Below are 24,228 nucleotides of genomic sequence, written 5' to 3'. Positions count from 1 at the left end.
GTCACACGCTCGCCGCCGAACAGAACTTTTCATTCACCGAAAGAAGGACCCAGATCTGACGCCCATTCTAGATGGTGGCTGTAAAGGAAGAGTGCCTGAGTATTTCTAATTATGAGCCTGACTTGTCGTACCTGGCAAAACGCCATGTATTTAGGGCGCCCTACCTTACGGAGCGTTACAAATCTGGATACTCCATTTAGCATTGAGTAGGGGCATAAAACAAATATAGTTCAATCATATACAGGTGTGTTTGAAATATTTAGCTTTAGCAGAAGCGAAATCAGATTATACTTACTTCCCATTGATTTTTCAGTCTGTTGGGAGTCCTACTTGCTGAGATGCAAGATTGACCTGTGTTATCAGATTACGGTATTATGGATCCAGCTCTCTGTCACTTGATCACGGACGAAGCCGGGACGGGACCACTAACTGGGCCATGACTCAGACAAACGCCGAGAATAAATCGGGATTCAATAACGACGTTTGCGTAGCCCTATCGACGTCACTGGAAATATTCCCGAAGCTGAAAGATTCTGGGGCAATGCGTTCCTGCTTGCCCCTCAGAAATTGGCTACCACGTAAGCAGAGGACCGGATGAAGAGGCTACGCTGAGACTACTTTTCATGGAAACTGGGAGGCCGAGCGGATGGACTTTATTCTGCTTGAACCAGAGTATACACTGTATAGTCGACCATCAAAGTGAATCAAAAACAGTCGCCGATGTCTTCCTAAGCCCAAAATGACTCTCTCCGTCTTTCGGATCGAGTGTCTTCTTCTCCAGCTTGACTACATGTGCAAGTCGAGGGCCATTATTGATATCCTTGAGAAATTTTTGGATACCCTCTTCTGAGCCTTGTGCTTCGCCTTCGACCTTCATATGCATTTAGTGACTCTGACGAGCGATGCAAGACATTGCAAGATTGTTAGCATTAATAGGGACTACAAACGTACCCTTCCGCAATCAGTGTTCTTCACCCAGCCGCTGAGACCGTATTCCGCAGCACGCTTCATGGTGAAATCACTGGTGTAACGACATGATCAGAAATGTCTAATGTTGACCTGTAGAAACTGTGCCTACCGGAAACCCACACCTGTAGAGGTACTTGTTAAACATAGCTGGCTAAGAATGAAACTAGTTAGAACTGAAGACGTACCCTGAACGGTGCCATGGACTTTGAACGCAATCTGAGAAAAGTCAGCGACAACAGTCGTAAGTATAAGCTTGTAGCAATAAATCTGACAGCCAAACATGCCCTTTGAGTTGCCATGTTTATTTTGTGATATTCTCGCCGACGATCAAGCAGAGGAGTGTTAACATGTCATCCTGGTCGGTAGGTGTAGGATCCGAAGGAGTCTAGAGCGGTTGAAGCTGAGGTTGACCAGGGCCCACTGCGGGGCTTCAAGCGAGCTGCATATAACCCGCCTCAACCTTGAATTTGGGATTAACATCTCGTTCCTAATATTCTCTTGCTTTCGACAGTTGGATACTTCATTCGCCACATGTGATCTAAATCACATTGCAGAGACTTCCACCGAGAATTGCAAGGTTTTGGGCGGCAAATTTGCTGACTTGAATGGGCTCAGAAACACAAAATTATCAATCGAGTTTTAGCAGCTGACTTCTGAAAAACAAATATTTCTAACTAGGTGTGGGATCTAATCCGGTCATGAATTATGGAGAAAAATGGCAAAAAAATTACCTGGGACTCGAACCTGGCATCTCCCCGCTAGACCGTAAGAGGTGTTACCCTTAAAGCACCCGGCCTTTCCGACGCAATTCCAAAGATTCCGCTTATCTACTATATTATTCCAGAGATACAACTGTGTCAAGATTCAAAACAACTGCACTACCTCCATAACTAGTACAGCGAGGAGATGACGATGCTGGCGGCGGGTTTAGCGTGCTGAAGGAGCCTTTCGAGACTCGCCAGATCCGCCACTTCGCTCCAGGAATTCCGCGACCTGGTTATAACTGCTTTTCGGTATATCTCTGGTCTCATACTGTCAACAGTGACCATAGCAACACAGTGTCAAATCCAAGCTTCTTAACGCCGACGATCGATAATGCGGCTCCTGGACATAGAACTGCTCGGCCCGCTGCTTGGCGCTCGAAGTGGGTCTGTGGGGTCCCGCCAGCAGCCCAGGACTCTCGGCACCAGATGGCAGGTGCGCTGTCTCACCAGTGTCCGCCTCTGCATTACATGGTGCCCGCATTCTACTCTCCACACATATAAATGTAAGAGCACTTGACAATCATAAGGAAATATCCTGGTAATGCACCTAAGCTGGGTCTGTGATTTAACTCTTAGACTCGCTCGCACCGTTCTACGGGGCTGACAGGAAATTTGGAGTCCCGTATAGCGATCTATAGAAGGAAAGTAGGGTCGCATCGCGATGCAAGCACCACGCATGGAAATGCTTAATTACTAAGCATTTTATTTTACGCAGTATTTGGGCAAGATACTACCTGGTAATTTAGGTACGCTACACTATTCCACCGGTATTATTGAGCCATACTCACTGTACGTACGGATCCCAACAATACGCGAGGCGCTATGACGCGGCGGATATTGAGGTGGGCAACTACAAGCTTCCAATAGAACGAATGAAGGGGATTTACAAACAATATATATTGGGAGTTATAGAAGAGCCAGGATATACTAGGATCTAATAGCATTGCCTGGTTAGGCATCACACATCATAACTAGACTAAGAGCTCCTAGCAACTCGCCGTGCCTAGCATGCCTAGCATCCCAAGAGGAATAAGCGTCCTTCACGCTGGCCACTCTGTCTTGGAATAGAATACAAGACAAGCCCAATGAACTCACGGCTCAACGGAGCTCGCTCCAACCTTCCTGGAAATTTGACTGCCTTTTTTGAGATGCTGGAGGCAGCAAGAGAAGCAACCGAAGCAACCGAAGTCAGTAAGATGTTCAGTCTAAGAGAGAACTGTATCAGCTGTAAAAGGTATTGACCGCTTCTCGAGGAATTATGATGAGACTTCGTCCTCTCGTCCCTACTATTGATGGTAAGAAATATTGATTCCCTAGCATTTGGCGCTCTGATGCTAGTGAACCTCATGCTGGTCGCGATGTGTCTTGAGGCATAAAGACATAGTCCGGGCAGAGGCAATTCATGTGTTCATAGACCATCACAGAGCGGAGCAGAGTCAAACTCATGGAGCCCAAAAAAAAAAATAAAAATAAAATAAAAAAAAAAAAAAAATAAAAAAATATTCTCCAGCTAAAAGACAGATTTTTGATAGGCTCAGTAAACGACCAGCTGCAGACTTAGGGACGGATTCTCTGCCTTTATTTTCGATACGACAGAAAGCGAGCCAACGGAAGGCAGACAGACAACCGTATCAATAGTGGTGTTAGCTTAGGCCAGTATTGAGAAATACAGTGAACCCTCTTCATAAATCATAGGCTTGGAGATAGCTGGCTGACGTTAGTCTGCATTAACGCAAGATTCAAGTGCAATTCCAAGTTTCCACTAGGTGCCATACGGCTGTATCCCAAGTGGGCGAGGCCGTTGTGGACAGCGGAGAAGGTCCCAAAAGCACCCCTCATTTAGCTAGTTAAAAAGTACAGATTCTCGACGAAGGGACACTGTTCAGACTTACCTTTGTTGGAATAACCGAATGCAATCTCATGAATCTCATGTGCCAATGGTTATGATGGAAGCTGAGTGGGCCTCGGATTCCGTCGGCCCCTGATCCTCAGTTTCGATCTCATCTCAGTCTCTCCGCAATTTGTCCACCAGCTCTTACCTGGCTGTCCATAGAGATATGCTGGTAGTAAAATGAGTCTCTCATTTCTTTCCTGGCTGCGGCGGCTGTACTCGCTCGATACTTTGGACACGCGCTTCACTGTCCCCGCCAATGTCCCCGTCAAGATCGCTGCTGAAGACACGCGATCTGGCTCCGCGAAGGATGCCCGCTCTAACGCCGTCACCAACAGCGCCTCTCCTCCCAGATGGGCCACCCTCGAATTCTATGTTTACTACGTGGTCTTTATCGTGGCCGTTCCTCTGATGTTCAAGACCGTGATTGATGTTTCGCAAGGTGCGTCCGCGTGGAGCTGGGTCAAAAACGGAGCTGATACCACCTGCCTCAGAATCGCATCCCACCTACGCTACATACTCTCATTTGCTCTCTCCAGGTTGGATTCCAGGGCGGAGAGTCGTGAGTTTTGCCTCCTCGCTGCCAGTTGACAATGGCTAACGGACACTTGCTTATTCTCAGGACAATTCCGACGCGCAATATTCTGGCTTCCGCGATAATATCCCCTACCTCCTCATCCTTTTGGTTGCCCATCCTTCTCTTCGACGCGTCTACGAGCACTTTACTCGCACCCCTAGTACACCTAATGCGAACAATACCATCTCTGTCACTGCCGCCGGAGACGCCCGAGCTGCGCGACGCATACGATTCGACTATTACTTTGCCCTGGTGTTCATCACAGCTCTCCATGGTATATCGGCGATCAAGATTCTTATCATTCTCTACTTGAACTACAAAATCGCCAAATCTCTTCCGCGGAAATATATCCCTGCTGCGACTTGGAGCTTCGGCATAGGGATACTGTTTGCCAATGAGTTCTGCGGCGGATACCCGCTGGCGCGAGTTCTCAGCTTCTGGGCAGCAGACGAGACAGGGCGGGAGTCCGCTCTACTTCTATGGGCGCGGCACTTGGACAGCTTTGGTGGTCTAATGCCACGATGGGAAGTCCTGTTCAAGATCACTATCCTACGGCTGATCAGTTTCAATATGGATTACTACTGGAGTTTCGACTTTCCTACTAGCAGCCCAATCGAAGTAAGTCTCTTTTCCGAGGATAAACCAACTCCCTCTGACGACCATAAGAAGAAGCAACTCGATCCGGAATCGCTTTCAGAGCGTGACCGGGTCAAGATCCCCGCCGAAAAAGCAGCCTTCAACGGCCGAAACTATCTCGCCTACATCCTCTACTCTCCGTTATACCTCACAGGCCCAATTGTCACGTTCAACGATTACATATCCCAGCAGCGATTTCCACCACAATCGTTGACGAAAACCCGCACAATCCTCTACGGAACTCGCTTTTTCCTAACCCTGCTCTCCATGGAACTGATCCTTCACTTCATCTACGCCGTAGCAATCTCCAACTCACATCCAAACTGGTCGCTTTACACCCCAGCCCAGCTCAGCATGCTCGCTTTCTTCAACCTGCACATCATTTGGCTGAAGCTTCTGATCCCCTGGCGTTTCTTCCGCCTCTGGGCTCTCGTCGACGGCATCGACCCGCCAGAAAACATGGTCCGCTGTGTGTCAAACAACTACTCCGCCTTCGCCTTCTGGCGCGGCTGGCACCGCTCTCTCAATCGTTGGGTCGTCCGCTATCTCTACGTTCCTCTGGGCGGCGGCAGCAACCGCTCTATCTCGAGCCCAGCATCATCAACAAGCGGCACCAAACCACCGTCATCTCCCCTTTACGCCAAAGTCCGCCAGATATTCAACTTCCTCGTCGTATTCACCTTCATTGCCCTCTGGCACGACATCAACCTCAGACTCCTGATGTGGGGCTGGCTCATCACCCTCTTTGTCCTGCCAGAGGTCGTGGGCACCTTACTATTCCCTCCTAGCCGATGGCGTTCGCGCCCGAACACGTACCGCGTCATCTGTGGCATTGGAGCGGTAGGCAATGTGCTTATGATGATGATCGCCAATCTAGTTGGGTTTGCGCTGGGCTTGGATGGAATCAAGGGGCTTTTGTCCGAGCTATTGGGGAGCTACGCCGGACTTGTGTATCTCATTTCGGCATGCTGTGCGCTATTTGTAGGTGTGCAAGTGATGTTTGAGATTCGGGAGGAAGAATTAAGAGCCGGAATAAAGATGAAATGTTAATTTCTGCTAGGGCTGGTGCCGGGACGGGGGATGGTTAGATTCATCCCGATATAAATGTGATATACAAATTACTTAGTTGTTAGTCAAACTAGTAAGTAACGGGTATATTCATTATTTGACAAGAAGTAGATTCCAGCTCTAGTCCTCATCCACTATCCATTTATTGGGTTTTTTTTTTTTTTTTCAGATTCTTGTAATGACTGCCCACTTCTTAGCCCAACGCTGCTTCTTGCGCTCAGACTTCAACCGTCCAGGAACAAGACTGTGCACAAAGATGAACAAGTCCAGAGCTCCTTAGAAGAAAGCTCCGCACCTTGAATCCTCGTGCGTCTTATAACACTCGATCCCACAAGTTCGCTGGTGACAATTTCGACACCGAATCTTCCCCCAATACCCGCATATACAGCAGAACTTTCGGGGCGCCTTTCCCGTTAAGGGCGGACCCGCGCGTGATGCATTATACGAGAGTGGAGGTTCCGCGAGGAGAGCGCGCATGATGCGTTCCGAGGGGGCGGATGGAATATATGATTTCAGTAGGGGATCGTTATCGTACTGGGATTTGATGAGGGCGTTTGGATCAGGTTTTTGTTCTTCTTGTAGGTTAGATTGAGGTTGGGAGTCGGCGGTCTGTATGTTGGCCGTATCGGATAGGTTTTGGGCCGAGGAGGTGTCTTTCTCTGCACGCGGATCTGGTTTTGGCGTTGGGGTAGCTGGTGTTGCGCTCCGGCGTGACAACGAAGAAGACGGTTTCGTGATTCTATTACTAGGCAGACGCTGCGCAGCTATAGACGACGTCCCCGCCGAGGACGAAGCCTGAGCCAACGCAGCCTCCTCATCATCAAGATAATTTCGAAACGTCTTCTGCGACTGCAGGATGCGACGGACGTTCGACGTTACTTTCGTTCTTGTTCCTGTCCCACATTATTTAAAGTTAGCGATACTCCTACTCCTTTTACTCTTCGCAACCAACAGAATTGCTTAACCGAGGGGGGAAAAGCGGAAGCCTATACCTCTTGTCGCACTCTCCCTCGGCTGCGAATCCTTCCGCGCTGGAATCGCAATCGCAACGTCCCTATGATTCTCCCGATCAAGCTCCGCCAAGTGGCGTACAATCGCATTTGCCTGGCGCGAAGACACGTCTGTTCGCGCTGGGTCCCGAATTCCGCGTTTCCGGCCGGTGGTCGGTGCGATTGCGGCTTTTGCTGGGTCGAAGCCTTTATCGGGGACGTAGGTCCAGCCCGGCGTGGCGTTAGACTTGGAGGCGTTCGGGAGGACTTCGACGCGGTACATGATGATTCCGATTTGAGTGTTAGCGGAGAGGGGGAAGTGGAGTATTATAAGGTGTTTATTAAAAGGCCATGATATGTGTCGGCGCCGTTTCTGTGCTTTGAAGATTATAATGCTCGATTTGTTATCGATATCTGATATGTACGGAGAGGCAGATGTTTGCTCTGTTTGCTTTCCCACTGCCTTGTATAATTGCTTACTTAAGATATCTTTATTGGTACGTTAACGGCAAACAAATCAAGTACTCTACATATCTTCATTAAGCTCAACGAATAGATGAACGGATATTTGATCTTATTGTACACGACCGCTCATTGAGTGAGCTTAGTCTCTTAAAGCTTCGAGAGAATCTCCAGATAGAGTAATCACGATCAACAGAAGCACTTGAAAAAAATGAAGGCCAGACGACCAGAAGCAACGTGTGCATGCAGAAAGACCTAACTCCGAAATAGGGATGAATAAAGCAATAAATATAACTTGCAAGTAATGCAGATAGTCATAGATGCAGACAGTGGTCACTCATTTCTTTTTCTGCAGTTGGTCTACTCGTGTTTCCAGCTCAGAGATGTAAGTCTGGAGCTTTTGGGTTGCGGTTTGTAAAGCCTATGACAATTAGCCTAGTCCTAACGTATATTGTTCGCAGAGAATGGAAGGCTGAGAGGCCAAAAAGGCAGGAACGTACATCGATATCTTCAGTAAGCATGCTGTTCGATATCCTGTACTCGCCAAGGATATAGTAGTAGACGACAGCACCGGCAACAACGGAACCAGTAAGGAAACCAAATAATCTGGTGGCAAGCATTAGTACATAAACCGTATCTTGCGTTACACTGTTGGTTGAGTATAGATTCACCCTCCCCGAAAAGCTCCAACGGGCTTCTTGACTGGCAGTGTGGCCGTTGATCCTGCGTTTTTCACGAGGGGAGTGCTGGAGAAGCATCTCCGCGTTGACGCGATTTTTGGCGGCGTCATGACGAGCCGGAGCAACGGTAGCGACCGCCGCATACTGACAGACATGTTTTATTGGCCGTGATTATGAGAGAATATAATCAAAAAAAAATATTATCGAAGAAGACGCCGGCTTTTAAAAAAATGGTCGAAGTTGAAGCTCAAGAAGAGTGACGTTATTTGGAGTGCCGTTTTGAGCGGGAGGAGTTGGAGCAAAGCAGCCAATCAGGTGATGCGCTCTTATAGCACCACCAACACTACCTAGGTATTTCTACGGACGAGTCCCGAGTGAAGAATGTATAGTGTTTATTCCTAGCGTATAGTACATATAGCGTAAATAAGATATGCCGAAGAAGGCTAGTTTGCCATGGTACTTTCGTTGAACAAATCTGCCAGCAGATCATCACGGCATGCTTCCAAGTTCGGATTGCTGATGCTGTAGGTGCTCTCAAACGCATGGATGCTGAGTTGGTCAAAGAATGGCCGGAGAACTCGATCGACAATCTCATCTTTGGCGGTTTCACGTATCCAGTCCGCCGCCAGACCTGGATACCTTACGCCATGGTGGAGATTGGTCGATTCTCGGGTTGGATCAGATGACGTGGACCAACGGACCCCTAAGTTGTGAGATACCTCATCTGCGAGCGCCGTGGGTTCGAATTGCTCTGGGGGGTATATAGCGTCGACAGTATCAGTAACATAGAGCCATTCAAGTAATTGGAAATCGTCAGGCGCAAGAACAAGCAATGTGTCCAGAAGCTTGCAGGCCTGGAGCAAAGAATATGGATTGTACAACTCCTGCTGGTTTCCAGATGAGATAGCTGAAATAGCTTCTTGAAGCTCACTGTTTATTAACGGCCAGAATGGGCTCAGCGTGGTTGTTGTGCTCTTCAGTATGAGTGCTCGGAGGACCATGAAGATTTCCGCTCTTGTAGCGGAAGATGGAGATGATGAAGCGGTAGCTCCAAGAAGATCCTCCAGCTTCTGCAGTAGCGCCGGCATCTCTGCGATAAAATAGTCCTCAGCTGTAGATAACACCAAAAGACTTATCCGACGAAGATTTAGTTGGGCTTTACGATCAGCATCCAAACGAGCTGCGGATGCACCAACGCCGAACATTATGCCAGCTGTGGCCGGCGGGGTTAGGCGAGTCATTATCTCAGACAGTCGGTCTTTGTCAACCAAGGCCCATTGCCGCAAAAGAGTCATCCAGCCGCCCTTTACCAGGTCGAGTTGCGACCCGAAAAACCGGGGATCATTGAAAGCATCAGCCACATCCTTCTTCCAAACCTTTGCCACTTGGGGGATTTTCGAGATATGTTGCATCAAAGCCATAAAGCTGGTGTTAAGATTATTAGGAAAGAGTCGGGCACGTATGAACGGCCCGATAATATTGGTAGAAATATTTGACACGGCCGTAGTGATTCGATCCATGTCCCCTAGTGTCATCGAGAACGCAGGCATGGACGCAACAAGGATACTTAACATATCATCTGGCCCTATGCGCTGGATCGATGAACTATCATAGTCTAATGAGGCACGACCTAGAAGCCCTTGTTCCTGCGTAAAGCCCATGGGTTTACTTGTAAAGATGGCGGTGAGGAGGCGCAGTATCACATCCTAGGAAACATTAGTTCGCGGTTTTATGCTAATAAGAAGGGAGACTTACCCCCAACTCCTTTCTCATCCGACGATCTTCGCCAAAGTTCGTGTTCTCAAGTTTTACGCCCAAGATGGCAGCAAACTCAACTAGCCGCGGGAGGATCTGCCTGTGAGGGAAAGGGTTGCTTAGTACATCTCGCAGGAAAGTCGTGCAGTCTATCCATATCTCATCCAGGACATCATCGTCAAGAGACCTAGCGTAAGTTACCAGGAATCCCGCTAACTCAGTCTCTGTTAAGGCCGTTGTCATCGTCGACTTGCGGCTGGGGTCAAGCGCGGCAGGATTTGTTCGTGTATAGATAGCATTGAAGATAGCTGGAATGGCAATCTTCGGACGAGACCCGTCCAAAGTGTGAAGGAGATTAAAGATCAGAGGCGATGTATCCCTGTCAGACTTGATCCACATATCCACCATTGTCTCTAGACACTCCAATGCTTCGGCAGTGAACAAATGCTCGAGAATCCGGCGAGATCTGTTCCGCATTCGCAGTGATGTATATTGGAACGACGCTATTGACTCCGTGTCTTGGGGAAGGCTACTTCGTTCCGCAGCACCCCACGACCAAATAGAAAAACAGAGACGTACGGCGTCTTGAAACGACAATAGAACAGTAAGTCTGTTGTTCATCGCCGCAGAGCGTGGATGGTTAGAATCAGACGCGAAGACACCCGAAACCATATTCCCGAAGAAGCCATGGGTTTGATCCGGACTCTTGGCTGCCGGCGCATTTACTTCTTCCATGAGAAGGCGCTCATGAGCAGCTGCAATACACGTCTCAAAACCAGTCAGGAGGGATATAGTGGTCTGCTCGGGACGATCTTTGGGCCAACCTTCTGTCTTTTCGAATGCGGACTGGAGATTCGTGTATGACTGTCTAATCTCCCTTCCCAGGCAATCCACCAAAGTCAGCAGAATTTGGAAGATGCACGTAGAATAGATTGGGAGTATTTCACAAAGCAGCATGATCCATTTGTCGATTATCGCCCTGGATCTTGGAGAGCTGAGGCCTTTGAGCAGGCAATCCAACAGGCGTTGAGGAGGCTCAGGGGACGGCAGCAGCACGGATGATTTCTCTGGCTTGTCGCTTGTGAAGGAGAGAAGAGAGGGACTGGTCAATTTCTCGCGAGAGCCCCCTCTTTGGTGCTTAGGTTTTGTAGGAGGCGGCGGTAAATAAGCTTGGGAAAAGCGAGCCTTTAGCACAGCGAGGAGCGTATCGATCAATGCCGCTTGGATTGCAATATCTCCACCCTCGTCAAGCATAGAATAAAGCCGGTCGACAAGAAGTGAGTCAATTCCGGATTCCACTAGCTCCTCGACACCTGGTCCCAGCAGAAGTTGGCGCATGACTAGGAGAGATATCTGCTGCAATTTGACCTCCTCTGCGTTCGCAGTTGCAGTACCAGACTTGTAGCCACTCACAATCTTCAGCGAAGCCTGAAAAACAACTGAGTGGAGGCTTGGGGCTTCGGCATTGTCTGTAACAAAATGGTCAGAAGGGAGAACTTAAGGTTATTGAATTTACTAACCCTCTGAAGCAGAAGCGTCGTGCCGCCTGCTGTTATGCGCCATCGTTTGCGTAAGAAGAGAAACCCATCCGTTATGATTAAGTGCCCCCAGAACGTTGTGGATCGTCTCGAAAAGGTAGTTGCACTCCGCATAGTCGTCTGGGGATACAACAGTATTTCCTTCAAAAGTCCCTAATTGATTTCCCCGGTGCAAGACACCCTCCAGCTTTGAAATAATTATACGAAAAACCCTAGATCAAGTTAGAGGAAATTTAGCAACTACCACTTTGGTGGAGTGGTAAACTCACTTCGCTACCGACGGAAGATCCTGGAGCCACAACTGAACCACCTGGGCTGGTTGAGTTGACCCTTGGGACAATAAGTCTAAGACAGTGAAAAGCGGCCGTTCAAGCATTGAAGAATGATAAGAGGCTTGTGATTGAGCCGAGTCCTGCAGGTTCTTCGGAGGTAGTTCATATGTACCATGGTGGCTGTGATTCCAGAGAATGAAGTATCTACCAGCCTCCTCCTCAGAAGAGAGTTGGTATGAGCCTGGCGCAGGTGGAGTAAACATTAAGGACGTGATGGTCGATTCAACTAGGTGGTCCGACCACGAAACTGAGTGCAGATTCCATAAACAGCGAACGGCTTCCACATGAAACTTAGGACTCAGTGGTGAGAGGAATTGCCACAGCTGTCTGACGAGTGGTGGGATTAAGTCAGAGACCTCCTCATAAGTGATATAGTAGCCCAATTTGTGGATACAATAGAGACTTGTTATCGTTGTCGACATAGAAGAGAGATGTGAGAATGAAGCTGTTGATAACTCGACTGTGGACGCTTGAATATGTTTGCCGATGGCTACATAGAGCCTTTTGTCCCGCAAGATGCGCGATCTAGGAAGCTTTTTCAATACCACGATCAGAAGATTGAGTCTCTCTGGTATTGATTTAGCGTCATTGCACGCATTGACAGCGGATATGGCCTGTTCATAAACATTCTTGATTATCAAATCCGCCAGGTCTGTAGGCGGAAAGGGAGGCGGCTGCAGGTCGAGACTGTTTCTGCTTCGATCATAGAACTGATGTATTTGTCTCAAGATCGCAGAACCTGGACGGTCAAGCAGCATCGACGGTTCATTTACTGAGTTCTTGGAATCAGACTTCCGGAGAAAAGCGCGATCAATCAATAACCCTGTCAACAAAGTCACCACCTTTGATAATCCGTTAGATACAGCTTGTAATTGATCGTGGGCTACCGAAGTAGTAGCTTCCGAGGATAGCTCGCTCATCTTGATCAGGGCGGCTAAGGTCAGTAACGGGGCATGATTCAGAACCATGTCTTCTTCGCGGACATTAAAATGATCCAGGATAAAGTGGGCCAAGTTCAAGTTGTCCAGTATCCGGGGAGCATCGTTAGCCAGACTCTTCGCGTCCCAATCTATCAAATTGAGGAGCTCGGAGAATATCATGCCACTTTCCACTCCATCGAAAAAAGATGTGGCACTTCGAAAAACCTCATCAAAATGGGCCTTAGGCGCTGCCAACTTATAAGCCTTAACGCTCCGCATGAACGGCAGAAAGACAGCAGGTACTACATGCCCGCCAACTTCCCACCTGTCCATGAGCGAAAGTGTTATCCTGAAAGGCTTTGCCTTCTCTGAAGGGAGTTCGGTGTCTCTTTTAAGCAATTGCAGTAGGCCACTCGCCAAGGGTTGCAAACCGAACCGACTGAAGTACTGCGATTGCGAGAGCTCTTCACTTTCAGCGGCGGTCTTTGAAGCTGTGCTGGAAATTGAGGGGCGAGCCTCAAAAGAGGCGCGGTCACCCACAGGGTCAGGGCCCAGAAGCCAAGCCCAAAGCCTTCTATTCAAACTCATGTCTCGACGAGAAACAACACCTGCTGCCGCAACAATGAGTCGTTGAAGGTCATCCTTGGTTATCCGGGTTTGCAGAATAGGCGAACTCAAGGGGAGATGCGTTACAAGAAGGTCAAGGAAGTTCCGCTGAACCAAGACTTGCTCATCCGTAAGACCTGTTGCGAAGCATCGAATCAACAATCCGGGTTCGGGTAGAATGACCGAGTCCACAGCCACCTGCATTTCAAGGGGCATGGCCGTAGCGTCTACTTCCTCATGCCTACTCGGTCTCCGGTCTGTGACGCCCAGCTTAGGAAGATAACGGTTCAGATAGGCCAGAATTCCTAGCCGCCGGCTAGGGCTAGTAATTGAGGCAAGGAAAAAGCATTGCCAGAAATATTGGCCGCTTGAATTCGTCTCCGCCCCTGGCCGTTGTGTATCCATTCGACTAGCTATTTCACGAAGGGTATTGAGCAAACGAAGTGTAGAGTCAAAATCGTCGCTCGTTTCCTCTTCCAGTCCGGGCAATAGCGATAAGATGATCGCCTTCAACGCGGGTCGGATTGCCCATGGTTCCAGGTCGCAAACGTATGTTTCTACCAAAGACAAAAATAATGGGCGAACAGTAAGAGAGGCGAATGTCAGTGTCGGTGCAATACCAGGGTAGTACAAAGGAAGGTCATGCGAAAGACCTTCCGGTTTGATTAGGTTGAAGATGTAAGTATAGACTTCGAGCGCCTTCTGGTGAACCCCTGATGGCAAGGAAGGATTCATGGACTGAGATAGCCGCTTGGCGACAAGAACCTTGTGAGGAACCACAGGCTGATCTGGAGGATGTGTCTGAAGGGCTTTCAGAAGCCTGCTGAGGAAGGAGATATAATCCGCCCATTCCTGCAGAGTGTTATCGAAGAGCGACAGGGCACGTTCAACGCTGGAAGCATATCGGCGGTAATTCTTGTCCTTTTTCAGGGACCCTGAGCAGACCATATATGTTAGACTCTGCTCTGGCAATGGATATGAATTGTACTATGGATTTCAGACCTTCTTTCCCCCGTAGCCGGGAGCGCGTTAGAGAGCTGTCGGAGCTTGCGGGGGAATTGGACCTTGGGAACGAGCTCGGATCAAGGCTCATGGTGCAATTGTTGGTTGATTAGACACAGAAACTGGTAGATCTAGCTGCATCATAGTTCAAGCATCTAGACCAAGGAGAGAGAGAGACACCACTCAAGAAACCAGCATGCCAAGTTGAAGGCAGGTGAAGCCACGCAGCCGGGTCAGGCAGACGTAAGTACGCTTGTTTGTCCGCTTTCGCGAGCTTCTCCGCCCCAACTAAACGGAGCTGATCAACCACACTTCCTGCGAGGAACCTGCTGTTCATCCAGTAACACGATGGGCGATTCATCCGAATCTATCATCGGTGCTCATTGCATACTTACAGCTAGGATGTTACACTGAGTTGATCAACCTCCGCATTTTCGCCAGTTCCACCTTCGGAGGAGCGTCCCCAATGCGCTCGGATGGCTAGCATGGACACGAAAGACAGCAATTCCTCGCAAGCCTTGGCTATTGATGGGGGCGCGCAGACCCGACCAACTGATGATCATGCCTCCTTGACAAAGCGACTCACTCAACCTCGATCTGATCGCAGCCAGAGCCCCGAAGGCCGTCCACCGCCGTTACCCCCGCGTCCGGAGACACTGATCCTGTTAGAAGATGGAGGGGCAGCTCCTGGGACACCAAGACCGAACGTTTCAGCAGTGCATCCAGGCCTGCAATCAAGGGCTACTACGGCCGTATCACTGGCTGAGATATCCCAAAATGATCGAGGAAAGGATGCTTTGGCTGTTCGCTCTTTTCCCGGTACTGTTCGTGCGAAAGCCAGTCTCAGCCATCTAGCAACGCCGAAGGACGGAAGCGATGCTGGCGACAGCGCAAGCGTTACAAGTTATGTCCCTTATTCCGAGTCGGGAGATGTGGAAAATATCTTTGGCTCTCTCGCGTCCTCCGAAGTGGGAATAGCTCAAGAGGAAAGTACCGGCTTGATGCAATTTCCCGAGTTCCAAGCCGACGATGTGGAGGACGACTTCGCGAGTGAACTCGAGCCGGTCGGCGAGATCGGCGAGGGAGGGGAGAACGAAGGTACTGTACTTGCTTACGGTTCTACCACCGCTGAGACTGACCAATTGATAGATCTAGTACTTGAGAAATGGAAGGCGAAGCGGAAGCACTACATAATACTTTCCGCTGCTGGAAAGCCGATCTGGACAAGGCATGGCGACGGCGGTCTCATCTCCACATATGTCGGCATTATCCAAACAATCATTTCATCCTACGAAGACTCCAATGACCGGTTGAACGGCTTCACAGCTGGCGACACCAAGTTTACAGTCGTTGCGAAAGGCCCTTTATACTTGGTTGCCATTAGTCGAATTCTTGAAAGTGATACCCAGCTCAAGCTTCAGCTCGAGGCGTTGTATATGCAAATCCTATCCACCTTGACGCTTCCAGCGTTGACCCATCTATTCTCCGTGCGGCCATCGACCGATCTGAAGCGTCCCCTACAAGGGTCCGAGACCCTACTTTCAACATTAGCAGACAGCTTCACTAAGGGCTCGCCATCTACATTGCTTTCTGCCCTGGAGTGCCTGAAAATCCGCAAATCGCACCGTCAAACCATCAACAACACTCTCTTAAAAACGAAGGTCAGCAAACTGCTATACGGTCTCGTTGTCGCAGGCGGTCGTCTCGTCAGCGTCGTCAGGCCAAAGAAGCACTCGCTGCACCCCGGCGATCTCCAGCTTTTATTCAATATGATATTCGAGGCGGAAGCCGTCAAAGCTGGCGGCGGCGAAAGCTGGATCCCTGTATGCCTTCCCGGGTTCAACAGCAGTGGGTATCTATATATGTATGTCAGCTTTCTCGATCTCAGAGAGAACGCTGATGCTGCCGCCGAAGATACAGCGACGACCGAGGAGTCGGTAGCTGTCATCTTGATAAGCACGGATAAAGAAAGCTTCTTCGAGTTGCAGGCCATGAAGAATGCACTTGTAGAGGTCCGTATCTAGACGTGTTCCCGCTTTTGAACAAAAACCTTGCTAATTCTTATATCCAGAAACTGGAAGAGAATGGCAGCATTAATAACATTAAAGAAGCCATTGACAAGGGCCGACCAAGTACAACGGACATAGTCCCAGGGTCAGTCCTGCATCACTTTGTATATAAATCCCGCGTCAATGTCCAATTCATCATGTCCGCGTATGACCCGGAGTTCTCAACCATCACCCGACGCCGAAGGTATGTCACGTCGAACTTAAGAGTCAATAACAGCACCTAACTAGGATAAAAACTAGACTGATATCAACATATAATAATCTCCACGCAAGCGTCCACGCCAAACACACCCATGTCAAAGTCCACCACTGCGTCACTCAGTCCTCAAGCTCCTTTGCATGGATAACGCCAGTTTTCGAACTCTACTGTGTAGCTGGGCCGCATGCGAACCGGAATGCGCTGGCGCAAAGCGCCAGCAAGGTTGTGCAATGGGTGCAGAAGGAAGAAGAGCGGCTGTTTATAATTAGTGGAGCGGTGAGTCATGCTTTATTTGTGATCGTATATGCACCGACTGATTTGTTACAGGTCTTTTGAGCTTGTTTAGCCCTTTCTAGATTGTATGTACATCAACCCATACTGCCCGATAGAGTAGATAACTAGGTATGAACGTGTACTAAGAATGATCTAACGTTATTCTTGTCTTTATCTCCGAGCGAAGTAAACAGAACGTTTACTGAACGCGCAACTGGTCAGGTCCATCGCATTTGCCATGTATGCTTGACGCAATCTAGGAAGATTCGATTTGCGTGACTGCCCAGTCCTCGTCTTAGGTACTTATTGCGCTTGCCTTCTCAGGTTGGCCACGGCGTCTAATCTATCGTATCGTCCCTCAGCGCAAAAAGCTGCTGGAAGAGCTCATCTGATTTACTCCGAATCGCATTATGGTACATCACATTCGTGATGAACTGCTTAATACCTTTGATCTTCGCAGCGGTGGTTTGCGAGTGATCGTAGTGTACGTACATATCTTCTATGTATGTCGCTGCGTACACGGGGACTTCGTTCTTCGCTAGCTGCGCCTCGTCGTAGAGGGCGGGCCAGTCGGTCGTTGAGGCGAGGATCTCTGCTGCTTCTCTGACTTGGTTAAGTTCGGTGTAAGAGTCAAACATGTCTTTGTATATCTATTCAAGTCTGGGGTTAGTTTGATGTTTAGTTTGGCCTTGATGGAACGGGTTTGATATGTGTACGCACCATCTCTCCCGTGAAAAGGACTTCTGGTGCATTTGTGTCAAGGCTGAAGACTGGGTTCGATGACCGGAGTCTGTCTGCGGACCAGTTGGAGGCCTCTCTGTTTCAGTTAGCGATATTAGCGATATTGATGCAGGGCAGTCAGAGTTGTAATACCCCTGGCAGTAGATGGACTCGTGGAGGATAGCATAGATGATATTGCTGTCGAAGCCGCCAAAGCTATCAATAGCCACCAGAGTAGGATGGGTGAGGAAGCCGAAAACCTCCAGATCGCTGGCGGCGCGCAATATAAGATCTACTTAGGTTCAGCAGAGGGACCGTCTATGTCTTTGAGGCTTAAATACCATGAACGCTATCAAGCCCACCTACTTCCTGTTAGCGGCTAGTTCTGAATTATTAAACAGGTCATGGATTGGCCATACCATGCATGCCAAACATGATTCCCAGTTGCTGGATGCGTTCAGGAATAAGCGTCCCAGATGGTACGCTAACCTTGTTCTGCTTCAAATGGTCGACGACCTTTTTCACCCGATAGACGTCTTCCGGAAACTTGGCATAGTACGCCTTGTTTCTCTCAATTACCTTTTCTACTATATGTAAGCAGCAGGACCCCAGAGCAAGTGGGTGGACGCACCGTAAGTACGGGAGTAGACAGGATCCGGTCCGTTGACAAGGGGCGGAAGCCCGCCGCAAATGAATGCTTCAACCAGTCCTTCTGGGCTACCCATCGTCATTTGTGTTGGTACTGGATTCGAACGGAAGAGTAGTTTTTACTTACAAGAAGGAAAGATAGGTTACGGCACAGAACCCGCCAAAGCTCTGGCCGATGATGCTCCATTTCCGCTTCTCTTCTGGGTAGTCCGTTGTCAGACAGCGACGGATAGCTTCGCAGTCTTTCACAATGCTATCAGCCCGGAACTGTTTGAGATACTCGGCCTGTTTAATGGCATTGCCCTGCAGAGCCAGGGTCCTTGCTGTGACGGTTGAACTTAACCCAGTTCCACGCTGGTCGAGGAACAATACCTGTTCAAGGTCTTCAATCAGGAGACCAGTCTCTTATACATAATTCTCGGGTGAATAAAGGACAATAACAGCATACCTGGTATCCTTTGTCCAGTGCTGTCCCGACCCAGCCGTACTCCTGCGGGGGACGACAACCCATTCCTGGACCACCCTGCAGGTAGACAAGCCAGGGGAGAGGTGACTGCTTGTCATCTTTACCAGAGTCAAGTGGTTTTGCCGAACGACGGACGCTGCGAGCGAAGAGTCGAAGAGTCCCATCTCCCGGTCGGCTGTAGTTGAGGGGAACCTCGAAGAACAGCTCTGCGACAAGCAGCTTTCCTGGGCGAACGTTAGCAAATGCGGGCGATAGAGCAACTGGATTATCCAGTGCGTCTTTGAAGCGAACCTGAGATGTTGTGTAATTTTCGGTCGATTAGTTTGGCAGCCATGATGTTGTTGTCTCTGGAAGTCTGCAGTTGGTGTGTTGTTACCCCAACTTTAGCCAGTTCGACAGTTTCAGGCACCCGCCAAACGGATCGTTTCTCAGACTTCCACCATACAACTTCCTGCACCCACAGCCATGTCAACAATGAACGTGGACATCGAGGCCACCGCAAAGGAGCATGGTCAACTCCACCAAGATCTCTGGGAGTTTTTGAACACAGAGCAGTCAACAGTACTGCCTGATGCTTCAAGCCTGGCTCGAGCAAGATCGTCTCTCAGGCAATCGCTTGATGACAAGGGGATCGGATACGATTCTACAAGGCGACACATCCTGGACGACCTTGTCCCCGCATTCAATCTGAGCAGCATTAGCCCGCTTTACTATGGGTTCGTTACTGGCGGTGTCACGCCTGCTGCGCTATTTGCGGACGGGATCGTCTCTGCATACGATCAGAACGTTCAAGTCCATCTTACAGAGCACACCATAGCGACAGACGTTGAGTACGCGACGTTGGGGCTTCTCGTCGATCTTCTTCGCCTAGACCATGATTGGCACAATGGCACTTTTACGACTGGCGCGACAGCAAGCAATATCTTAGGGTTGGCTTGCGGACGGGAATATGTTGTACGCCAGGCACTGCGGAAACGGGGACCAGCAAATACACAGGGCGTAGGAGAAATTGGACTCTTTGAAGCTATGCACGCGGCTGGGCTCTCGGGGATACAAGTGCTTTCCACAATGCCGCACTCGTCGCTAGTAAAGGCGGCAGGTGTCCTGGGTATCGGCCGTGCCAACGTCCAGAACGTTTCTGATGATAACCATCCTCTTCGATTCGATCTGGATAAGGTAAAAGCTAAGCTAGGCGACATGTCAAAGGCCACTATTATCGCTGTATCCTGCGGCGAGGTCAACACCGGGTATTTCGCCACGGGTGGGCTGGATGAGATGCAAAAGCTGCGCAAGCTATGCGATGAGTACGGTGCCTGGCTACATGTGGATGGAGCGTTCGGGATCTTTGGTCGTGTTCTTCCAGAAACCCCGGAATTCACTGCCATTAAACAAGGATGTGAAGGGATGGAGTTGGCAGACTCCATAGCAGGAGACGGCCACAAAATGCTCAACGTACCCTACGACTGCGGATTCTTCCTTACTCGGCACCGAGATGAAGCCGTGAATGTGTTCCAAAATGCCAACGCAGCTTATCTAACCGGAGGCACTAGCGATGCTCCATCGATACCATCACCTTTGAACATCGGACTTGAAAACTCACGACGATTCCGCGCCCTACCTGTTTACGCTTCCCTGCTTGCATACGGAAGCAGGGGATACCAAACTATTATCGAGGAGCAAATCCGGCTAGCTAGGAAGATCGCCGCATGGCTGTACGACCACCCGAAGTACAATGTGCTACCGGAAGTAAATAGCAAGCACGAATTGCTGGATAAGACATATATGGTTGTTCTGTTTAGTGCCAAAGACGATAATCTGAACTGCCAGCTTGCGGCAAAGATTGATGAGACTCGGAAGATATATGTCTCTGGCACCTCCTGGCAGCAGAGACCGGCTTGCCGGATTGCCATTTCGAACTGGAGGGTTCAGGCTGATAGAGACTTCTTTATTGTTAAAGGGGTATTGGATGAGGTGGCTGGAAATGGGGCTTGATATCTGCTATATCCAGTCGCAGTTCAGAGAAGCTTTTTCGAATTTATATACTTAACTTGCCCACATTTACGGAACATATTATTTATCGCAGAGTACCAGTTCCAAATCACCTCCGCCGCCCAGCACCACCAGCATTCTCAGCCCTGTCGGCAATACTGATAACCTCCCCAATCCCAGCCGCCTCCTGCTCATCTTCCAGCGCCATAATCTCCTCCCTACTATCCCACCACTTCTCCTCCGCCAAATTAAACGCATCCTTGCGGAGTTCCTTTATATTCTTCTCCACTGCCACTCCCCTCTCATTCAACGTCTCAAGCAAGATCTGCTGCCACTCCTCACTCGTGCGGCTAAAGAATTCACGTAAAGTCTCAAACGGGCGCGGCAGCGGTCTGCTATCCTGAATTGACGGCTCGGCGTCTTGCTCTTCAATATCGAGCTGCTCCAGGTCTCGGGTTACGGAAGGCACGGTTACATCGGTGGTCTCAGTGGGTGCAGCCGAGGCAGTATCAAGAGACATCGCGTCCTCTTCTTCCGCCTCTTCTTCCTCCTCTCCCTCTTCATCATCTTCATCCATCTCTTCATCGCTGTCCGCCTCGTTGAGCAGATGCCAATTACCCGGCTCGTTGTAGAAGATCTCCTTGACTCCGTCCATCTTGCCCAGATCAATTGAGTACATGTCGTTGAACGTGAACTCGCGGTCTCCCTTCTCGTATGTCCCGCCGAAGATGAAAAGCGTGTCTTCCTGCACTGCGAGCTGCGCGTTGAAACGCATATGGGGCATCTCGAAGCGGACAATAGCCGGCTTTTCCGGCTGCACGGGTTCTTCGTCCTCTTTAGGTAGGAACTCATTATCGTCGTCGTTTTCGTCAACGCGTATCCCTTTCTTAGCCTCCAGCGCCTTCAGATTTTGCAATAGCTCCTCTTCAGTAGCTTTCCCCCTGTTCCGAGATTTAGCTGCCTGATTTCCTTGCTGGCTTTTACCCGTGTTCTTGGGACGTCGCAGGGTGAGAGGGAAAAAACGGTTTCTGTCCGTATTCCATGCGAACAATGTGTTGAAAAATTCACTTTCAATACCCTCCTCACTCAGCTCCACGTCGTGGACACCACCAAACATAATCCCGCGGCCCTTGTGGTACGCCATCGTCGCACCAGCCCTAGCCGGGTTAGGCGAGTTTGCGGGCTTCTTGCGGCGCTCCCAGCGGACTGTTGGTGGCGTCGATGGGGGCGCTTCAGGTGCTGGCGGTGTGATCCGAAGGAACCATGTATCTTGATGAACCATGGGCTTCATTGTCATGCGCTGCGGGCCGCCTTTGGCAGACTTGCCGCCGGCCCCTGCGGTCACCTTGACGCGGGAGTATCCGCCGTACAGTACTGCTCCGGACTCGTGAGGGAGGAACGAGGACGAGGACCGCGGGTCGGGCTTTTGTGAAGCGGTCGATAAGACGGGGTTGTACCATGTGTATTTTGAGCAGTCATAGATCCAAAGGTCTTGGAGGTATTTTGTTTGCTGTGATGTGTCTTGGAAGCCACCAAAGAGGATGATGTAGTTCTAATATTATTAGAAATAGGGAGAATTTGTCGATTGGTGAGGAAAGTACCTTGAAATAAGTCATTCTGTGCCCGCTCCTGGCAGGAGGCCCTTTCCCTTTGGTCTCAATACGCGACCACTCTCTTGTCGATGGATCAAGGTGCCAGAAATCGTTATAGTGGTAGAAAGTCCCTTGCTTCGGCGAAGAAAACTCGCCGCCAAAGAGATATATCCCCCCAGTATTACCTCCACGGCACCAAGCATGCCCGCTCCTCGGCAGCGGGCTATTCGGACTGGTAACCTCGCGCCATTCCCCTCTGTCAATGAGATAGACGAACAGATTATTATAGAACGTTGCCAGTGTACCATCGAAGTACTCCCCACCAAAAATGAGTAGCTCATTCCTATTAGACGGAGAAGCAAGCACAGTGGCAGACGATCGAGGGGATGGAGGCCCTGAGACGACCTCTGTGACCTTCAGAAACCTGGCCTGTTCCTCTGCGTATTGAGCGAGAATAGCGTCTAGATCAGCGTCTTCAGCGTCACTGTCTGCATCTTTGCCCTTGGACTTGTGCTTCTTTTCTTTCTTGTCTGCTTTCTTGGATTGTTTTGCCGCTACACGCTCCTTGTGCTCGGCTGATTTCTTGTTCTTTTTGCCCATGGCTTAGGCTTGTATACTATGGAGTTTGTTAGTGATGGGTTCGATCTAGCAGCATCACCCTTGGAAACAAAGGTAAAGAGTACCTACTGCTATCTGACTCTGTCTTTTAGATTATTCAAAAACGTGGTATAAAACAGGTACAATCAGGATCCTGGCGTGTATAATCGTCGGCGGGGCAAGGGAAAAAAAAATGTTAATCTCCCGCTTTTTTTATGCCCTGGTATTGTTAGCGTATCATTATTACCAACGATCAGTATGAAGCGCAACAATGGACTCTTGAATATTATTTATTTTCATTTGTCCTACGACAGGATGGGTTCAAACGTACACTGTTGGTGCTAAATGACCCCTGATCACTAATATAATCCAGATTGAATGCAGTCAGTCCAAGGCAACTGTTTGGAGAGGAAACGGTCGCTCAAGGTTGCACTGTGGCTCAGATTATCTACGTCCATAACATTGGTGCAAGTTCCAACACAGACGTCATATAGCAGCTGATAAGACGATAATTAAGACGATAATTAAGACGATAAATATAATGTCCTCTATTCCAATAGCATATATACTTGTATGCCGATGCCATCAGATTCTCGGCTCCATCCTTGCCATTAGCAACTCCAGTACAGCCCATCTACACCTTCTGGAACTTAACGTGCTTCATTCCCAATCGATCTAACGGCGAAACCATCTTCTCCCGGATGGGCGTAATCGTACTCTTGAACCCCTCCGTGTCCCTCGCCTGCTGATGCTGCTCATAACTCTCCCAGCCAAGAACCAGGAAATGAACAAACGCCTGACCGGACTCACTCTTCCCATGCGCAAACTCTCCCGGCCTCTCAACCTGCCCAAGCAGAAACGATTTGGGGCGCACCTTCTCCTCCGCGTCTTCTGAAAGGGTCTTGCGGAATGTGGTGAGGTGAGCGACGAGAGATGAGCGGTCGGCTGACGAGAGCGAAGTTGGGAAGGCCAGAGGCGCGAGCTCGGTCACGGGGTTTGAGACAAGCGTGGATGTTGCTGGGGTGTCGTCGGAGTCGGTGGGTGTGAGAGTTGTGAAGAGGGTTGTTATTTGGGTGTTTTCCTCAATATAGGGATCGAGCGGGGAGTTCGTTTGTTGAATCCCACTGTGGGCGTCCGACCAGTCTGCTACTCATTAGGAGATTGTTTCATCTTCTTGATATGGTTGATAATTGTTTTGTGGATTGGGCCGGAGGATGCATTTGTAGGGATGCTGTACTGACCGATCGCCCAAACGATAACGTTCTTATCCTCCTTCGTACGACCCCATGCAGAACCAAGGTGTCCGCTTTGTTGTGTTGTTGCTTTGAAGAGCTGGAGAAGGGCGGCGCCCTGGTCGCTTGAGGGGTTCTCAGGCTCCACGGAGCTCTTGGGCTGGAAGTAAATAAATTCGGTGACGTGAGGCATTCTGCGTTGCTCTAATGGCTCAGACGATATCTCCCTGCTTAACTTCTGATAGATATGCTGA

At 49.5% G+C, this 24,228-nt stretch overlaps 11 protein-coding genes across 11 annotated transcripts, besides 1 other annotated feature; 4 read left to right on the top strand and 7 right to left on the bottom strand.

Moving 5' to 3' along the window:
- Positions 1 to 24,228: part of a sequence feature (contig 1.32 1..435990(1)) that runs on past both edges of the window.
- ANIA_02098 (acylphosphatase) lies at positions 653 to 1,304 on the bottom strand. The gene is made up of 5 exons (XM_654610.2): positions 1,250 to 1,304; positions 1,155 to 1,185; positions 1,079 to 1,120; positions 952 to 1,021; positions 653 to 871 (listed from the first exon to the last, which is right to left on the bottom strand). The coding sequence occupies exons 1-5, from the start codon at positions 1,266 to 1,268 to the stop codon at positions 695 to 697; spliced, it is 339 nt and encodes a 112-aa protein (XP_659702.2). The 5' UTR covers positions 1,269 to 1,304; the 3' UTR covers positions 653 to 694.
- ANIA_02097 (uncharacterized protein) lies at positions 1,668 to 2,766 on the top strand (the record flags this gene model as incomplete). The annotated part of the gene is made up of 4 exons (XM_654609.1): positions 1,668 to 1,734; positions 1,864 to 2,166; positions 2,480 to 2,522; positions 2,709 to 2,766. 4 exons carry the CDS (start codon positions 1,668 to 1,670, stop codon positions 2,764 to 2,766), a joined length of 471 nt encoding a protein of 156 aa, XP_659701.1.
- ANIA_02096 (putative glycerol:H+ symporter (Gup1)) lies at positions 3,784 to 6,165 on the top strand (the record flags this gene model as incomplete). The annotated part of the gene is made up of 5 exons (XM_050612959.1): positions 3,784 to 4,066; positions 4,119 to 4,186; positions 4,247 to 5,818; positions 5,964 to 5,978; positions 6,103 to 6,165. Exons 1-5 carry the CDS (start codon positions 3,805 to 3,807, stop codon positions 6,163 to 6,165), a joined length of 1,980 nt encoding a protein of 659 aa, XP_050468808.1. The 5' UTR covers positions 3,784 to 3,804.
- On the bottom strand, positions 6,182 to 7,177 carry ANIA_02095 (putative HIT finger domain protein; the record flags this gene model as incomplete). The annotated part of the gene is made up of 2 exons (XM_050612958.1): positions 6,182 to 6,798; positions 6,898 to 7,177. 2 exons carry the CDS (start codon positions 7,175 to 7,177, stop codon positions 6,182 to 6,184), a joined length of 897 nt encoding a protein of 298 aa, XP_050468807.1.
- Positions 7,453 to 8,268, bottom strand: ANIA_10264 (uncharacterized protein). The gene is made up of 3 exons (XM_050612957.1): positions 8,028 to 8,268; positions 7,857 to 7,962; positions 7,453 to 7,777 (listed from the first exon to the last, which is right to left on the bottom strand). Exons 1-3 carry the CDS (start codon positions 8,189 to 8,191, stop codon positions 7,694 to 7,696), a joined length of 354 nt encoding a protein of 117 aa, XP_050468806.1. The 5' UTR covers positions 8,192 to 8,268; the 3' UTR covers positions 7,453 to 7,693.
- ANIA_02094 (protein dopA) lies at positions 8,413 to 14,412 on the bottom strand. The gene is made up of 5 exons (XM_654606.2): positions 14,190 to 14,412; positions 11,599 to 14,122; positions 11,312 to 11,541; positions 9,792 to 11,260; positions 8,413 to 9,742 (listed from the first exon to the last, which is right to left on the bottom strand). The coding sequence occupies exons 1-5, from the start codon at positions 14,278 to 14,280 to the stop codon at positions 8,480 to 8,482; spliced, it is 5,577 nt and encodes a 1,858-aa protein (XP_659698.1). The 5' UTR covers positions 14,281 to 14,412; the 3' UTR covers positions 8,413 to 8,479.
- On the top strand, positions 14,675 to 16,932 carry ANIA_02093 (guanine nucleotide exchange factor MON1; the record flags this gene model as incomplete). Its single annotated transcript, XM_050612956.1, has 4 exons — positions 14,675 to 16,053; positions 16,162 to 16,201; positions 16,261 to 16,442; positions 16,499 to 16,932. 4 exons carry the CDS (start codon positions 14,675 to 14,677, stop codon positions 16,791 to 16,793), a joined length of 1,896 nt encoding a protein of 631 aa, XP_050468805.1. The 3' UTR covers positions 16,794 to 16,932.
- Positions 16,936 to 18,899, bottom strand: ANIA_02092 (protein papA). Its single transcript, XM_654604.2, has 9 exons — positions 18,856 to 18,899; positions 18,547 to 18,788; positions 18,226 to 18,470; positions 18,082 to 18,167; positions 17,870 to 18,034; positions 17,817 to 17,819; positions 17,604 to 17,742; positions 17,451 to 17,547; positions 16,936 to 17,380 (listed from the first exon to the last, which is right to left on the bottom strand). The coding sequence occupies exons 1-9, from the start codon at positions 18,896 to 18,898 to the stop codon at positions 17,069 to 17,071; spliced, it is 1,332 nt and encodes a 443-aa protein (XP_659696.1). The 5' UTR covers position 18,899; the 3' UTR covers positions 16,936 to 17,068.
- Positions 18,992 to 20,648, top strand: ANIA_02091 (pyridoxal phosphate-dependent decarboxylase family protein). Its single transcript, XM_654603.2, has one exon. The coding sequence runs from the start codon at positions 19,030 to 19,032 to the stop codon at positions 20,554 to 20,556; it is 1,527 nt and encodes a 508-aa protein (XP_659695.2). The 5' UTR covers positions 18,992 to 19,029; the 3' UTR covers positions 20,557 to 20,648.
- ANIA_02090 (putative Kelch repeats protein) lies at positions 20,663 to 22,745 on the bottom strand (the record flags this gene model as incomplete). Its single annotated transcript, XM_654602.1, has 2 exons — positions 20,663 to 22,105; positions 22,155 to 22,745. The coding sequence occupies 2 exons, from the start codon at positions 22,743 to 22,745 to the stop codon at positions 20,663 to 20,665; spliced, it is 2,034 nt and encodes a 677-aa protein (XP_659694.1).
- On the bottom strand, positions 23,263 to 24,226 carry ANIA_10260 (uncharacterized protein). Its single transcript, XM_654601.2, has 2 exons — positions 23,984 to 24,226; positions 23,263 to 23,885 (listed from the first exon to the last, which is right to left on the bottom strand). The coding sequence occupies exons 1-2, from the start codon at positions 24,165 to 24,167 to the stop codon at positions 23,377 to 23,379; spliced, it is 693 nt and encodes a 230-aa protein (XP_659693.2). The 5' UTR covers positions 24,168 to 24,226; the 3' UTR covers positions 23,263 to 23,376.

Source organism: Aspergillus nidulans, chromosome VII (genome assembly GCF_000011425.1).
Source record: "Aspergillus nidulans FGSC A4 chromosome VII".
Lineage (NCBI taxonomy): Eukaryota > Fungi > Ascomycota > Eurotiomycetes > Eurotiales > Aspergillaceae > Aspergillus > Aspergillus nidulans.
The sequence above is the reverse complement of the archived record's forward strand: the minus strand, read 5'-3'. Positions and strand labels throughout refer to the sequence as shown.